Source organism: Tetrao urogallus, assembly GCF_951394365.1.
Source record: "Tetrao urogallus genome assembly, chromosome: 2".
In the NCBI taxonomy this organism is placed as follows: Eukaryota; Metazoa; Chordata; class Aves; order Galliformes; family Phasianidae; genus Tetrao; species Tetrao urogallus.
Window position 1 is genome coordinate 41,794,242 of NC_136814.1, and position 17,475 is coordinate 41,811,716.

Genomic DNA, 17,475 nt, shown 5'->3' on the forward strand with positions numbered 1-17,475 from the left:
CACCTCCCACTCTCAATAGGCTAAGAGATGAACTAGAATAAATCGATCTGTCGTCATAACTGCATTGTTTTCTTTCCAGTTTCTGCTAGGGTCTTCCAGGTCAAAGCCTCAGGTTGTGTATTGCTTATCAGTGAAAAAATATCTTTTTTATATGTAAAAATGTAGGGCCCTTTTGTCCCTATGTTCCAGTTTTAGGGGGCAGGGCAGTGTGCAAAAGAAACCGGAGCATTCAGACGATCTGATAATAGGATTTTTGAGGCCCCCTCTCTGGTCATTATTTGACCAATTGTAGGGCTCAAATGAGAAAAGGAGATTATGACTCTTACGCTTTTTTTGCACATAAGTCTGTAAAAATTCCATTTCTTTGTGTCCGTCTTCTTAAGTCATACCAGTTTGCAAAATAAATGCCATAATGCTTGCTAGTTTATTTCTTTTGCAATCTACTTAGGATAGTCTTTTCCACAGTGTAGCCCTACTGATGACAGCATGTAATGTTGTCTTTGCAGTTTCTGTTGGCTGACAAACACTATTTCTGAAGGCAAAGCTGAGCCTTACGTGAAGAAATCTTGTGTCTCTCAGTGTTTTAACTCGAGTAACTGTTTGTCATGCAGATAGATAAAGTCCTGCTTGCTCGGTTATTAGCTGAAAATAGCAGTAGATGAAACCGTGGGTGAGCTCTGCCACAAATGTTTGCAGGAGTGCAAATATTGGGTTCATAACTTGGTCCAGAGCCCCTGGGTAACAGTGGAGAAATAGCTTCTTTCTTATAAAGAGCTGTGGATTTGAATGTCCTGAAGTCAGTTATTATAGCCAAACTGAATGTCTTAATGGGTTGACCATTTTAACAGAGGAGTAATTTAAAATTCTTCATAGAAAAAGAGATATCACTCGTATAGTGAGAGAACTTGGAAGGGGGTCATAGGCTACGCAATGAGTATCTTCTTTTCATGCAGCTTGTAGGACTGTGAAAATAAGGAACTTGGAAAGGAAGTTCAATGAAGTGTTAATAATTGCATGTAAATACATGTGTATGCTTCTATTTTCAGTACCTAAGAAGTGTCTGTGCAGGAGGCAGTTCAGTTTTTTGACCTGTGCAATTTTAAAGTCACCTGTAGGTGAAATTTGGTTTTTTTTCCTCCTGATTGTTAGGGTTTACAGTGCAGTAAGTAAACCAGGCAGGTGCATGTTTTTGTAGAGGCTCTTAAAGGTTTACAGCAAGAACAGGCACCAATTTGTTTTTAAGCAGCAATTTTCTTTAACTTCAGTTTAGTAGCTGTAATGAAAACGCTAAATTACAGCCTGAAGCAGTGATTGAGCACCTGGTGGGAAGGCAGGGCCAACGCAGGGGAGCTCAGGTGTATGCAATGTACCTGAGTGACCAGAAGGGGTGGAGCCATGATCTACCCCTTCCCAGACCTCATTTAGGTATTGGCAGTGGAGGTGAAGGTGTCTCTTGCTGGAGTTCTCTGTCTACTTGAGGCTGTCTAAAGATAAGTAATTCTTTTTCTTATTGCTGTATCCATGGCTGTTGCATTTGGGCTTGTTCTCATTTGCTGTATCCAAAGGCTTTGCTCTTCTGCTATTATTATCTGATTATAGCTTTATAGTAGCCTGTCTTTATTTACAGGCAATTGCCTTCTTGAACATCATACTTCATTTCCTGTGGTTTTTCTAATGTCAGCCTTGGGTAATCCACTGTAAATGTTTGATGTTAGCTTCAGAGTTTCTTTAATGAGTTACTTTGAGAATGTAAGTTGATTATGTTCTGGTATAGAGACCATAAGTATCCTTCTTAATTGGGGAGTGGCTCTATTTGTACTGTGTACAAGTTTTAAAAAAATTATTATATGGAAATTATTATATAAGCTGGGAAGTCTAGCACAGCATTAAAAGAGACCCTAATCTTAATCTCGCAGTAAGTCTATAGCATAGAATTTACATTGTGTACTGTTCTTAAGGTACTTGTGTTTTTCTGTTTCTACACTTCTGATGTAAAACAACAGAAAAGTAACAGATTTCTCCTTTTAATACTTTCTCTTTCTTTTACAGCTACTTGATTAGCAAGATGAAGCCTGTTAAATTGCACTATTGGATATTGGGCTGTTTTTCTATGGCACTGTGTTGTTGGTGTACTTCAGATAAATTCCCTCAGAGGTAAGCTGTGATTTAAAACAGGTGACTCAAAAAAATACTGCTTAAATAATCTAAATCATTGTTCTTATCTGTCATTAGCCAGAAGGTGTTTTATGAGAACTACTTTGCTATGTTTCATCTCAGAAGCTCGGTTATTTTAAATACAGGTGAAAGATGATATTTATTTTTCTAAGCTAGGACTTTTTTTTTTAATTTGTGTAGGAAAATTAATATTCTACAGTGTTAGGGAATTGTTTTATTCAGGTTTCCTCTGTAGCAGTGAAGACTAGATAAAAGTATTAATAACTTTCAGTGGTGCTATGTCTGACTTTTTTCTGGAGCTATTTAGATAAATTGTGTAAAACCACACATGCATGTGAATGCATAAGAGAAAATGTGGCTATTATGAGCTCACAAAACCAGAGAAAAAAAAACCTGGCAAGTGATGTAATGTGAAAGCATCTCTACTCGAGCTGAGAAATAGCTTTCTCATGGAACTTTTTCTATAGCACCCTTAGCATGTATAAGCAAAGGAGATATGGATGTTAGCTTCCAGGGAATAACAATTTATTTTGACAGTTCTGCTTGTAATGCTATCAGCTTGTGCAAATTGCAGTGTTGTCTTTTTTTTTCACTTGAGGTTTTATTATGTAGTATAGTTGCTTTATAGCTTTTCTTATCTTGTAATGTCTGAAGCAAGAGGTGTTTAGCCAGGGTGTCAATTTAGATTTACTGGAAAAAAAGAATCTTCTGTAAAAATGTCTAAAATATGATTTACTCTTCCATCACTTTTTAAAGAAAGCTTGTAAACTTTTTTCTTCATGTAGGATTCAGATAGTACTTAAGTCTCTCTAAATTATGTACCTCTTTATCAGGAAGCTTTGAAACACAAGTGTTTTTGTGAAAGAAAGTGATAGTATTCCTTCTATAGATCTTCCCTAGGTAAACATAGTAGTGTCACAACTTGTTAACTTCTAAAATGTTTTGAAATTATATAGTTAAGTACTTAAAAAAATGTAGTGTTTGTGTGTAAAACAATAAACCCTTACGTTACTTCTTGTAATTCTTACTTTTTTTAGTTCTAAGTTTTATGTTGTTTGACAGCATGGTGACACTTGGTTGAAATTACACCTCTCGCAGCATCAACTGCATTGTTCGTGGTTATCTGTAGTTTGTTTTTCAGAGGAGTACTTACATTTCCAAGGCTGTATACTTTCTTTTCAGTTGAAAGCATCAATCAGAATTACAAGATTAATAATGTCCTAAGCAAGTATCTTTTTTTGCTGGTGTTGTAAAAGCTTGCCAGTGGATATTTTCCAAAATGTGAAGCAAAACTTATCCTCTATATCTTAATAAAAGGGAAGCTTATCAAGCTAGTATGCAGATGTGTTTAACAGTGAGGTTTCTAAATATGTTTTTATGTAATTTGTTACTGTTTGATCCTACAGTGTTTGGAGCGTTAAATATTGCAGTAGAAGTTATACAGCACTGAAGTCAGCATGTAACCTCTGTAAATTGCTGGTATTGTGCTCCTGGCTGGAGGTGGTGTTCTTAAAATACTTGAGGAAAAAATAGTTTTGTTCTTCTTTCTACAGTGATAGCCATTCTCACACCTGGAAAAAGCTGTATCTTGCTCACCACTGGCCAGTGACTGTATGCAAGGTGAGATTTGTTTTTTCTTTTATCTGGACAAAGGGAGCCTTAGACAATAAATCTTTGAAAAGAGAATTAGTAAAGCCCATTGAGTATTTAATCTTGCTTGCAAACTTGCATTTTAATAAGGGTACTGGCTGATCTTGGTGCAACTTCTGCAATTTTTTCTGTACTCTGGGGTACCACTAAACATGATGGATTGTGGTGTGTGCACTTCAAATGTAATAGTTAATGTGGGACGTGCTGTACACTAAGCCTTAATTGCTTGTCACGTGTTTTGTTAGTCCTCAACTTAACCTTGGACTTTTGCTAGACTGTGTAAGCAGACTTCCATGCTTTGTCTGCCTGAAGACTGCTGGTTAGCACTTGAACTGTCTTGCATGTTGAGGTTTAGCTTTAAAATGTTGGCTTCAAAGTTTCGATAACTCATCAAATACAAATTCTATCTGGAAAAAGGGGGCCCTGTATAAAGCTGTTATGGCAAGTGTCTTTGAGCATTTCTGTATTTGGGGGATGGAAACAAAAAAAAAATAAATGAACCCTGCCCTGCTGTAAATCCTGTATAAAAGTAGTAACAGCAAAACTTGCCGTCAAAAACTTCTGTGGAGAATGGGATATGCTTATGATAAATGTGTGGGGGAGATACCAATACAAAAATTTAGCTGTATTTAGCTGAGACCAAGGAGTGGCCAGTAAGTTGGTTGTTTAGTCTTCTTTTTTTTTTGAGGGAGATCAGAAAACTGAAGTTAAAATCATATGAAACAACATTTTTGTCTAGTTTCACCTGCCTGAGTCATAGGAAAAAGGGAGATACCAACTCTACTCCTATAAGTGCTTTCTTTTTTGTTCAGATTGTATGTTAACTTGGGAGGTTCCCAAATTCAGCTTTGAATGTAAAGAAATAGATTATTCTGCATCTTCAGTTATTTAGATGCGATTGCTGTGTTAAGTTAAAACTGCTGACATGATATTAAAAGGAAAAATGATAGCTGGGCAAACCAAACTGCAAGTGTTATTGTTTAAGTTAAAAACTGCTTTGTTACAGTATGTTGTGCAAACACTTATGAGTTGATGTATCTTGTGCAAAGGAATTTGATTACAGGTGAGGGCTTTAGTACATAATGTGTTCTTGACACGTGTGCATCTTAATGCCTACCTATTCTGTATATTTGTGTGTGGAAAATGTTTCAGGTATTTGAAGTCCTGCAAAGCCTTTTTTTGCAAATGTAGTGGACGTGGTTCATCATAACAAAAATTTGTGAATGTACCTCTCTCAGCTCTTCCTGTGCTTTAATCTGTACGTAACTGTGCTCAGCTCTTGTTTTAATACTGAGTGTGTTCTGCACAATTAAGCTGGAAAGTACTGTTTTAGAAAAATGCTGTGGTAAGGCTCAACGTAAATTTTCTGTTCAGAAATCAGTGTGAATTTTGTTAGATGGAAGTAGGAGCTGCAGAAGGGAAAATAAGGGGGCTTGCCCTCCCTTTTTGTGGAGTTGGACACATCTTTAATTCGAGAACTTATGAAGGTAAATGTTATGATTGCAGGTTTTTCATCTTGGAGATTGTAAAAAAACGAATAACTTTTGTGGGTTTTTCCCTTGTGAAATAGAGAAAATCTGATGCAAGTATGTATGCAATTTGGTTCCTGTTCTGGATAGAATAGGAAAAATGAAGAAATGGATACTAAACCCTGCTGTGATCTCTTTTACTATACACATGCTGGTGTTTTCCCATTTTACAATATTGATTTAAAAAAAAAAAAAATTGGAAAATTACCATGGTCAGAACTAGAGAGGAGGGTGAAGAAGCCATCTGATGAGTGCAGCATGTGACCTAATGTGTTACAGGTGGCAGTGGGCACACTGTGCTGCAGGCCTGCAGTGCAACACCAACTTTGGGAAATGTGTAGAAGAAACTGCTAGCTGGGTTAGCACCATGATTAGGGAGAGCAAGTCCAGGTGTTTCACAGACCTAAAGGTAAAATGATGCCAGATCTTTATTCATCTCTTCAGTCTGCTGTGTTTCAGCGCTGTGCAGCTTGAAGAGGCTTTTACTTGCTGGAAATAAGCTGTTGACTTTCGGTGCTCTGTTACTCAGCTGTTCTGAGTTACTTGGGGCACCCAGTTTGGTCCTGGGAGACTTCAAATGTTGGCTGTCTGACCACAGTTTGACTCTTTAGCTTTCCTTCTGACCTCAGAATGCTATTTCAGATAGAAACAGCACAAGTCCTGGGTCTGAGCCGAAGCCCTGGTTGTGTCAGCTAACTTGAACTGAAAATTGCAGTGGCATTTGGGAACTGTGGTTTAAAAATTGGACAAGGAGCACAATGGGGCTGTTCTTGTGCCCAGCTGAGCAAGATTGTTATCTGTCAGTCTCCTTTTCAGGGGATGTTTAGTCACTGGTCATTAACTTCCTGCATCTTGGGCTGGTTAGCTGAGCTCTTTCAACTCCTCAAAGCTTGTTTGGACAGGAGCAGTCTCATTAATGTTTCCAGTGTGCGTTTGTAAGAAAGTCCTGCACGGCCTACAGTTTTGCTGCTGCTGCTGGCTTGTGGCATGTAGAAGGCAATTAGTGAGATTACAGGTCTGTCTCTGTGTTTCTCTATACTCCACTCTAGCTTCTGCATCATGTGAAAGGCATTTGTGGCATAATTAAGGCAGAATGGGCAACGCAGAGCTGAAAAGATGATATTTTGGAGGAAGAAAATCTGAGGAGGTTGTTATTAAAGAAAATTGTTTACCAAAGAGAGACCTAATTATTAAGCAGGGTAATCAGGGAAAACATGGTCATTTCATACATCACAAAATGACTGTAAAAACTTTTTATTTGTGCTCAGAAATATGTATTCTGCTCTAAATAATAGTTAATGTGCAGAATATTTCTCCTGTATTAGCAAAAATCTTGACTGGAAACCTCGGTAGGAATGTACATTGTCTTTGCTCTTTGCTCTCTTCCCTTTACTCAAAATAGCTTAAGAATACTTTCTAATTATTTTACTTGAAATAAGCACTTTTTATCTACTCCTAGTGTTTTTCCTTTTCATTATACTAACAAGGCTACTCCTGGACTTTTAAAGATGGTTGTGTGCTTGTCCAGTATTACAGCTTATGTTTATATTTTTTATTTTGATGACTTTGCACCTCTTAGAAGGATCTGGTGATAAGAAAAGTAATGAAAAATGCCACCTACAATATAGGATAAATGTAGGGCTAACTCATTCATTTAGCATGGATCTTCCTATTAGCTCAGAATCTGTCCTTTTGTCTTCTGTTACTGCTGCCTGTGGGGATACCCTGGTGTTCTCTTGGTCTGTTTCAAAACTTCAGCTGTGGTCAACAGGCAACTATCACAGCTTCATGTACCTGGAATCACTGATTTGAACAAGCAGAATCTCTTGTATCTCTAGTGCTTTGGTCCACCAGTGAATGTGCTTTGTTTCTTGTTCTAAGCTATTATCTCTGGTAACATACAACAAATATTTTGTATTTTTGTTTTCTACAGATGAGTGCTAATGATTGTCAAGACCCTCCAGACTACTGGACAATTCATGGACTGTGGTATCGTTGTAGATTGTTTTAATTTCAATCTGGAAAGAAAAATTTTCATACCAAAAAGTTTAGGGCTTTTTTTTTTTCAATTCATTCTGTTTTATGATTGCTTCAAAAAAAAGCTTTTCTTTCATTGGAAATTCAAAATCTGCTCTGATATAAAACTGGTGTGTGTTCCTGTATATCCTGTGAGTCACTGAGCTACAGAAATCTTTTCATGTGAGCTTCTTGTTTACTTTTGTCTTTATAAAATCACCACTGTTCTCAAAGAGAAAGGGAAGTAATGGCTTCCCCTCTTTCTTCCTGAGTACAAAGATTTCGTTAGTGACTCGTGACAGCTTGTAAATATCTTAACTGAGCACAAATATTGTGAAAGTCTGGAAAAAACTAATTTGCTTCAAAGGAATCAGCTACATAACATTGGTGTCAATGACAGCAATTAGGAGGTTTTCATGACAAATGGAAATATTCTCTATGGGAAGTTAGTAAACCGCATGTCCTGGGAGGATGGACAGCATTAAATATAGATTTCCAATGACTGTCTTATAATACTTGCTCAATTGTCACTTAATGCAGTGGTTGGGGTGCTCATTGTTATCAGTGGCATGATGTGCACAATTCTAACAAGACAGTTCCTATATCAGTACTTCCTCTGTACATTATTACACATTGTGATGAATTGTAGGGCCTAATTAAGAGCCTCTACATGGGAAATGTTTTAGCCATAATTAGTGTACTGGATTTTTACTTGCAAAACTTCATAAATGCTGATGGACAACTTGTATTTTGCAAGTTTATAACTATAATCTCTCATATTTAAAATTGAGACTCTATCTCCCAGCTTTAGTAATAGCTAATATCTTTTTTCACTTTGATTTTGCTTTTTTAGGCCTGACAAAGGTGAAGAATGTAATAGGACGTGGCATTTCAACATCACAGAGATTAAGGTATTTATTTTAAAAAAAAAAACAAACATACAAAAAAGCGTCATCCAAACAGCTCAGTGTTTTTGTGCTTCTTATGTGCGAAATGTGTAGCTCAAAATCTGTGATTGTAGTTTGCTGAGAGGTATGACTCCAGCAGTTGATCAAGTGCTTCTGATACTGCTTGAAGTGACAGTGCATGTGATCAGTAGCAGCTGTTCATACCTGGTTTTGTGGACATGTGGTTGAACTTGTTAAGCCACTTCCTCTGTAGCAAGAAAACATCTAGGGAAAATAGGCACTGAATTTCCAATGATAACCAGTATTTGTGAAAAAGAGGTTACAGTCAGGTCATGATTTTTTTGTTGTGTATTTTTTTAATGTGTTAATTTATTAAAAATATCTACATCTGAGTTACAGAACAGGTTAGAAGGGATCTCTAAAGAGCATGAGGTCCAACCCCACCTTGCTCAAGCAGAGACACCTACTGCAGTTTGTCTAGGCAGCCTTGGTGTATCTTCAAGGAGAAAGACTCCGCAGCCTCTTCCAGATGTTTTCTACATAGGAGTGGGGAACTTGATCATGTGATGAAGAAAAGCTCTGTGGTTGAGCAATTTCTGAAGGAACAGCTGAAAGAAAATCTTACTAGTCTGTACTAATGTATTTGGATGTTACTAAGGTATTTGCATCTGCCCGTTACTACCTCCAACAGCATTTCAAGAATAAGTGGGAGAAAGGACCTCTTTTTCTGCAGATGAAGTTTCTCAGTGATGCTGAAAGATAAGGCCTCAGTTTTAGAAGAAAATACCTATTTATGTTGATTTTGTTAGAAATAGCTTTTAAACTCAGCAGGTAAGTTTATTAAGAAACTGTTATTTCGTAGGATCTTATGTCAGACATGAGACGCTATTGGCCTGATGTGATTCATTCGTCTCTGAATTGCACCCACTTCTGGTGAGTACAGACAAAACTAAACAACAACTTTGGATATTATTTTATGGAAAAAAGTCAATCTGGGTTAATTATCTTTCAGAGAAGGTGTTATGCATGAGAGGCAGCATCCAGGAAACCGCTGAAAGTGGTACATGTAAACCGCCCCTCAGTTTTCTTAATATAGCAGGTTCTGAAGAGGGAGCTAAGGCAAAGGTTTTGAAGCAAACCTTGCTAAAAGTGAGCGGTAGAATGTTTGTTCCCTTTTTATTCTGGGAAGAGATGCATCTGCAGCTGATATTTAAATCTTGCACTGTGGTTGTGTTGTAGGGATGTCAGAACTAGCTGCAAGAGCAGTTTTCGGATCATTTCCTTGCTAGCTTCTCTGCTTTCCTTTTGGTATTTCTGAACAGAGGGTGGAAATGGAAAAATAATTTGCATTGGGTGGTCCTAGCCATTTCTCTTCAGACTTCTGTTTACTTTTCTAGCAGCCTAAAATCAGATCAACTTAGCGTTTGTTTAGAGATCAACCTGCATAAGGGAAGGGAGAAGGAGACTTTGATCTCTCCTGACAATGTTACTATGTGTATTTTCCTTCTTTTCTGGTTCCTCTTTGCTTCTATATCACCAGGTGCATGGACTGAAGAGTGGTATAGATGTTTGAGACTGCACAGGCTTCAGTAGTTTGAATGTATTATTAAACTAAAATCACTGGCAATTTGATGTGATTTGTTTCTGCCAGATCTACTGTGAAGATAATAACATCAGATAAATGTAGCTTTAAATGCCGCTGCCTCCTGCTTTTTTCAACTGTAATTACCTCTGGGACTTTCATTTAGATTACTTCCTCCCTGAGTCACTAGGGCAGATCTTTGAAGGGAATGGGAGTCTCTTTTAATATCCTCACTCTACAGAAGATCTTTGTCCTCCAAGTCTTAAAATGGTCTTAGAAGTGTCTTACATCAGTCTGAATGTCAAAACTGTCCCTCCAGAAAAGTGATCGTGCTTCTCTGTACTCTTCTCCTTGTGCTGTGCTGGGGAGAGTATGGCTGTCTATTTCAATGGCATCGCAAATTTATGCCAAGTTAAACTGTTAAGGGAATAAGAAAAATGTGTCCTCAATCTATTCCCTCCCATGTCCTGAATGCTCACCTGTTCTAACACAGATACCTTAATAGGCAGCAGGTATGAACAGATATAAAGTCTTTTTTGTTTCTGTTCGAGGCTAGCAAACAGTATTTATCTCTTGTTATCATTAGTATAAAAATAATCTGAAAGTTAAGTTAGAACACTGTAACTAGTATTTTGATTGACAAAGTAATGCACTCCCTCTCAGTAAGGTAACAAGCACACTTTAATTGGCAATTCTAATTGCAGATTTTATAAATGCAAGTGTTAAGCTCGTTGGAGGCCAGTAAGACCTTGCTGTATGTCTTAATTCAGTTAAAATAGTGTGTTCACTTCAATTTTTTTAAAATGTCTAGTATAAAATAAATGACTGAAATGAGAATCTGAAAATAAAATTAAGATTTTTCATTGTAGACTTCAAGGCACCTTAGGTAAGGAACAGAAGCAGCAACAAGCAAAATGGTTAAGTATCTTAGCATATCATATTGGGGTTTTTCCAAGACTGCCCTAATTGCTTACTGTGTTTCTTCCTGTACTTACCTCTTAGTTATTTCTGGCTTAAAGGAGGAGATAAAGATTCTTCAGGGGGATTAAAGAATGGCTGTAGATGCCTCTGTAAGAATAACTGTGCATCTTTGTTCACCTTGTTTACTAGTGAACTATGGCCTTTGTTACAAAGTAGTGTGAATAGGATACAATAGAATGCCTTGTAACAGGATGTATACTTTGCATCTCAAAATTTACTACCTGAAAACCCACTTCTTGGGGAAGTTTTAGACATTTTTTTGAACAAAATAAAAATTTCTAAGCCAAGAGAATTCCCTTCAGGATCAGCATAGCAGAAGGGATCTGTGCTTACCCAGGACAGGTGGGTATCCCTCATCTTAAACATTCTGTGGGCAGTTCTTGCAGATGTGGGTTCTTACCAGTTTTCAAGCTGGGTGATTTCTGCAGTTCTTGGACTCATCTGACATGTGCCCAGTGGGCTGCATATCTCAGATACTGAGCTTGGGGAGCTCTGTCCTTGTTATATTTTAAAAAATCTTAATGTTTAGCATTTTTTTTATCACATAAGAGAGTTTATCAATTTCATTCCTTTGTGTTTTTGCTGCCACTTAAGACTCCATTTGTAGAACTTAACTGTTAGGTATGTCAGTGTGGTATTTGTATCTTAAGAGCACCATCAAGAAAATGGTGAAGAAGGACAAATTATATTGTGGAACCCAATCTAATGCTGTACCCCCAAGTACTGTGGAAGTACTTGTGTCCTACGAAGAAAACAATGTTAAAGTTGTTGATGGCTAACATGTTCTCTGTGATACTGCTTATCTTATGAATATGAGGAGGTACAGAAGGGAGGATGACCTTCACAAACACAGGTGGCCATGTTCTGTATCCATGTGCCACCCAGCTAAGGCTCAGCACAAGGACCTTGTCTAATTGTGGCCTATGTGAAGGATAAGTCTCAGTGAATAGCATTATGAGATGTTCTTTCAATTTCTAAACAAATGGTTTATCATTCCTTTTTTTCCTGCAACTTGTTAAACTCTCTTCCACTTTAACACTTCACATGCCTGTGCTGAATGGTCAGAGTTAGCTATATCTGCATCATGTTTTTTTTTTTTCAATGTCACTGTGCTGCAAAAATGAAATTATGCGAAAAGAAACAGGTAGAGAGCAGAACCATTACTAAGTGACGTTAAGACAAATTCATATACATAACGTATAGCAAAACACAATACTAATCTGGAATGTCCCAAGTCCATGCTATTGTCTAAGCCACCATACCATCATTTCCTTTCTCTTTTGCATCTCTTTTATTTGAAAACTTTTTCTCTTGCAGCTGCCAGTATTGAGGACAGCTCATTTATACATTGCTAATGTGGCTTACCGTCCAGAAGAATTCTTCCTTAGCCTGATGTTACAAACCACAATGAGGGGCTTTAGCTTTTCTCTCACTATCCTTACAGGTTCAAAAGCTCTTGAAAAGTGCTTCTACTAAAAGAAATAAATGTTGCTGTAAATAATATTTTATAGAACTTGACTTTTGATTTCTTCCTATAGGAAACACGAGTGGGAGAAGCATGGCACTTGTGCAGCCTCACTTCTGATTCTAGATTCTCAGAAGAAATATTTTAGTAAAACCCTGGAACTCTACCAGCGTGTTGACCTTAATGGGTATGTTAATGAACTCTGTGGTCTGCTCTTACTTCAGACAGTTTCTATGAAGTTAAGATCTAATTTAAGAAAAGAGTCTAAAAATCTCATGGCATAAATAACTTTTAGTACTGGAGTGTAGAAAGTACTGGAGTGTAGAAGAGGGGTTTTCTGCTTTGAGAAACATGTCTCTGGTCATTTCAGTCTCGTAAGGCAGCATGCTTCGTTTCATAGTCACCTTCTAACACAAGCTGTTGAACTTTGAGAAGCTATATCAGCTGTATCTCACTAACAAAAACTGTGAGACTTGTAACTTCTAAATCAAGTGTCAAAAGCTCCAGATCTCTGAGTTGTACTGATACCTAAACACTTGGTTGTGTTTAGGAAGTACAGTTTTTATGCTGAGAGGAAAAGGCAAGCTGCAGACAAACTTGTGCAGAACATCCTGGGAAGGTGCTGAGAAATAACAGCAAGGAAGGCTGTTCAGAAGTGCAGTCTTCAGTTGGCATGTACAGCTCTCAGCTTTCCTTTCAGAAGTAACCACCATCTGACATTCTTGCTTTGTGCTAAGAACTGATTTCTCCTAGTGGTTCCAAAGCACTTTGCAATTGTAGATACACTACCATGATAGAAATGTTGGAACTTGTCCAAGCACTGTATGAACATATCATGGCTACAAATGAATATCAGAAGTCCTACCCTGGTCAATGCTTATTATGGGTGGGAAAACATTTAACTTGGGCTTGTTGATCATGAAAAATCTCTTTGTGTTGGAAGACTTTATCTGGGAGATGAGAAGAATTCTCCTTTTGTATTTAGAAATGTATATGTATTTTTTAAAAAAATCTGGTTCATATTTTCTGAGTGTGTTGTTCAAGCAATCTGTTTAATAGTCTTATTTACTTTGCATACGCACAAAGGAAATCTTTTTTTCATCCCACTCATGTTTTTGCAGGTGTCTTGTAAAACTTAATCATGCTTTTCTAAGCACAGTGCATGTTGTATTTAATGTTAAAATTAACAGTAACTGATAAACCAACTGCCTAAGTAGCTGTGTGACTAGAACATCTTACAGATGGCACAATGACCGACTGTGGCTCTAAATCAGCATGTGTAGTGAAAAAAAATTAAGATTGTAACATCTTGAAGTTAATTGCTCATAGCATACTCCTCACTGAGGGAGGGAACAAAGCACCCACATAATTAATTTCATCTTTGCTGGAAAATGATTGCTAATGTTCTCATTACTTCATTTATGCTTTTAGGAGGGAAAAGTAGTGTTAGAATGATTATGAGTTCCCTTAAAAAGATCTTAATATTAAGAGGATATCATACAGGCTCCTGTAAAGTGATGATAGAACATTGTGTTTTCATTAGCAAGTAGACCCTTACACAGTTGGGCAAGATCTCCCTGGTGCAGAACTTGACCTTGGAAGGGCTAAGCATTATTAGCGCTCATCATCCGAAGAGATGCTGAACATTTCCACGTACTGATGAAGAAGCAAAGAAGCTGGTATTCTAAGGCTCAGCACCTGTTGGGTTCTGAGGTTTGCTAGCAACTGAAAGTGTGAACTTCACTCAGGACTGAATCTAAAGGAAAGTGTATTTAAGCCAAAGGTTGTTGAGAATTACCTTGTTGCTCTTATATGAACAGCTGTCCTGTTAAAAAACATCAAAGCATTTCTAAAAATCACTTTGTAAGTAACCTGACATCAGTGTTGATCCAGATTCTGTATCCTAGTGGCCAGAGCACATGAGTTAGTGTGCCCTTGATGTAAGGGAAGGGTGCCATGTTAGCTCTCAGCAGTGCAATCTGGAGATCCAGCAAATGATAGTAACATAGTCTTTTTTGTTTGTTTTCTGAAGGCTTGTCTCTCTCCTGGCTTCTCAGAGTAAAGTATAACAGTGGGTTCTTGCTGACCCTGCTTCGTTAATGGGAAGTTGCTTTTAAGAAAAGGACACCTTCCCTTGGCCTGGCAAAGGATGGAAGACAAGTTTTCCTTGCTCAACATAATTTTAAGTTGTCACTGACATTATTAATTTACCTAATGCTTGTGAAGTTATATTTCTATACAAGAACCATGGAAATGTTTTGTCTTTCCTTTAGTTTTCTCCTGAAAGCTGGGATAAAGCCAGGCAGTACATACTACCAGGTAAGAAAGGACCTTTTATAAATGCAGCATCACATGTGTATACTTCCAGCAAAAGTCAAATTATTTCTAAAGAGTAAATGATCTTTAATTGCATGTGTTATATTTAAAGTTGTGCTTCATCTTAAACTTTTTGCAAACTTACTGTTGGAAAATGTGGAAGTGACTTATTAATTTTTACAAGCTTTTAAATTTTTCAGATGGCTGATATAAAGGAAGTGCTTACAAAACTTTATGGTGTTACACCAAAGATCCAATGTCTTCCTCCAGAAGAGGTAACGAAATAAATAGATAAAACCAAACACAACCACACAAAAGCCCACAAAATAATAACATCTGAACAAACACATTTTTATCAAAAATTTAAAAGAGTAAAAATAATGAAAAATCTGCAGCACAGCAAAGCACGGAGTGTTCCTTGTGCGTGCAGCTCCTTGGAAATTGGGTGTTGCTCAGTTCCTAGAATTGAGTACACAAAAACATTACCTGCATCCTAGCACCACTGAGCTCAGCTTATGTTACTGTTGATATATATCCATTTCTTAACACAGAAATATTGTTAATGGAGGGAAGTGACCATTCTTCATGCCATAGCTTTGTTCTTAGTGTAGGTACTCAGACACTGGGAGTTGTGGGTTTTTAAGCCCTATTTGCCTTAAACTTTCTACAGGCACCTCTTACAGAATGCTGTACTCATTAGACTAGAGGTAAACTTTATATGAGTATTTTCTCCTGCTGTTGCTGAAGCATAACTGCCATATAACAAATCAGCAGATCCAGTAAGAATGAGCTGAAAGGAGCTAGTTAATGCATTGCCCTTGACAAGGGTACTGTCCATTAAAAGCAGTCTTTAATTCACTGTGAATGGCTTATGTTTTGCTTGAAGTTATTCGCTATACAGAACCATTCAGAAATAAAGCAGTTTAAAGGCTCGTTTCTGAGCTTGTTCTCAAAAGCCCCTATCTGAAGAGGTATGACAGTGTTTTGATGGTCATAGGTTCAGTTTTTCCTTTCGAGCTATTGCGGTCTAATGTTTCCATTTCTTTGTGTTTTTCCTTGCCAAGATTGTACTGTGAATTGCAATACAGCAAAGAATGTAGTACATAGGCTTTGCAATAGTATAAAGTACTTGTTCTCATTATCTGAACTAAGAATGCTTTTGGAGGAGTGAAGTAGTAGTCTGAACAATATACGGATAGGCTGCGTAGTTGTCAATTTGTTTCCTCTGAGGTGACTCTACTTTAAAAAACAAACACACCAAAAAGCCACAAAAAAAAAAACCCAGCAACAACAGAAATCCATACAAGATAGTTCTTCCTCTTCTGTGGATCTCATTATTTCAGCTCAATAAAAATAGTTTACCACACTTGCTAGAGTTATGGCCCATACACAGAGAGCAGTTTTATGAAAACTTCCCAAGATACAGTTGCTGATGGAGTTTAATAGCTCTTATGCTGTCAGCTCATTTGCTTTAGTAGTGCCCTGAGATTCTTAAAAGTTGCTTCATGTGAAAAAGAATTTTATGTTAAAATTATTTTTAAATGTATTTTTATGTTACTCTAAGCAACAAAGGAATATGAGTTGAATGGCTTTGCAGAGGGATGCAGTCACTTCTGTTTATTCTTAAGGGTTTCATAACAGATCTTTTTTCCACATATACTTTGTGTGTGCATCCTCTGTGACTTTGCCAATCTCCATTCCTATAGCAAAGAATTATTTCTTTAATGCCCACTGTGGGTTATTTTAGCCTGTTCTGCAGTCCGAAAGTGGTGTTTCCACCAATCCTGGCAGCCTACTTTGGTATTCTCTTCAGTAAAAACTCCTGTAAAACCAAGGTTTTTTTTCTCTCTTTTTGGAGAGCTTTCTTTGGTTCAGTTCCCATCCTTCTGTAAAAGAGTTGGTGGAAGGTGCCTTTCAGGTCAGACGTATCCTTTAATATGCTCAGAGTTCAACCAGCACTCATTGCTAAGATGAGCAGCTTCTGTGTACTGGGCTAGTTTACTAAACAGTAAGATAATCTCCCATGATATTTCTTAAGTCTTACTAGTTATGCACATTCCCCAAACTGTTAGTGAATTAAAGTACTGGAATGTGTTTACTTGTCTACAAGTCTGTTCTATAAGATGTTTGTAGTGGATGCTTCCAGTACTTGTCTCCTTCATATTTTTACAAAGGTAACTGTGCAAGCAAGCACTGCTGTATTCAATAGGTAAGGCAATATATTTGACAAAAAGGTTTATTTTCTTCTTTGTAGCAAGCTGATCTTATCTCTTATGTTTCTAGAGTGAAAAAGCACAAACACTGGGTCAGATTGAATTCTGCTTCACCAAGGAATTGAAGCTGAGGAACTGCACAGAGCCAAAGGGTGAATCCAGCCAAATGCACACCAGCTTGCAGCTTGTGACAAAGGAGTTATCTGTCTGCAATGACACTCTCCCAGTCTATTATCCTTCACAAGTCCAAGATCACAAATGGAGCCTCAAGAGCTTGAAAAACTTCTTCAACAAAACAAGTTAATGACAACAATCCCTTAAAGTCATACCTTGGAAAGCAATTTTGACTTAGCAATATTACAAAACCTTGCCTGTATCAGGTGTTCTGAGGGCACTTCTGCTTGGGGAAAAGAACCAAAAAAATGCTTTGGCCGTTATAAAAGAAAATAGTTTGCATTGTAATACCAGCTATGTAGGCTTAAGTCTTGAATTGCTGGTCTGGTACAGATGAAATCAGAATCTGATTTAGAGCTCTGTCTGTACTTCTTGGCTTATTTTGTAATTTGAATCAGTGTTCAAATAAGCTGTGATGACTTAGTTTCATTTGCAGTTCAATCTGCCACTTCAGCCACATGTTTTT

The 17,475-nt window shown here is 37.4% G+C and overlaps 1 protein-coding gene across 1 annotated transcript; it reads left to right on the top strand.

The window, feature by feature from the left end:
* Nucleotides 1-2,065: 2,065 nt before the first annotated feature.
* Nucleotides 2,066-17,139, top strand: RNASET2 (ribonuclease T2; the record flags this gene model as incomplete). The annotated part of the gene is made up of 9 exons (XM_079550321.1): nucleotides 2,066-2,154; nucleotides 3,729-3,795; nucleotides 7,288-7,343; nucleotides 8,224-8,281; nucleotides 9,141-9,211; nucleotides 12,380-12,493; nucleotides 14,580-14,625; nucleotides 14,823-14,897; nucleotides 16,906-17,139. 9 exons carry the CDS (start codon nucleotides 2,066-2,068, stop codon nucleotides 17,137-17,139), a joined length of 810 nt encoding a protein of 269 aa, XP_079406447.1.
* Between the last annotated feature and the right edge of the window lie 336 nt (nucleotides 17,140-17,475).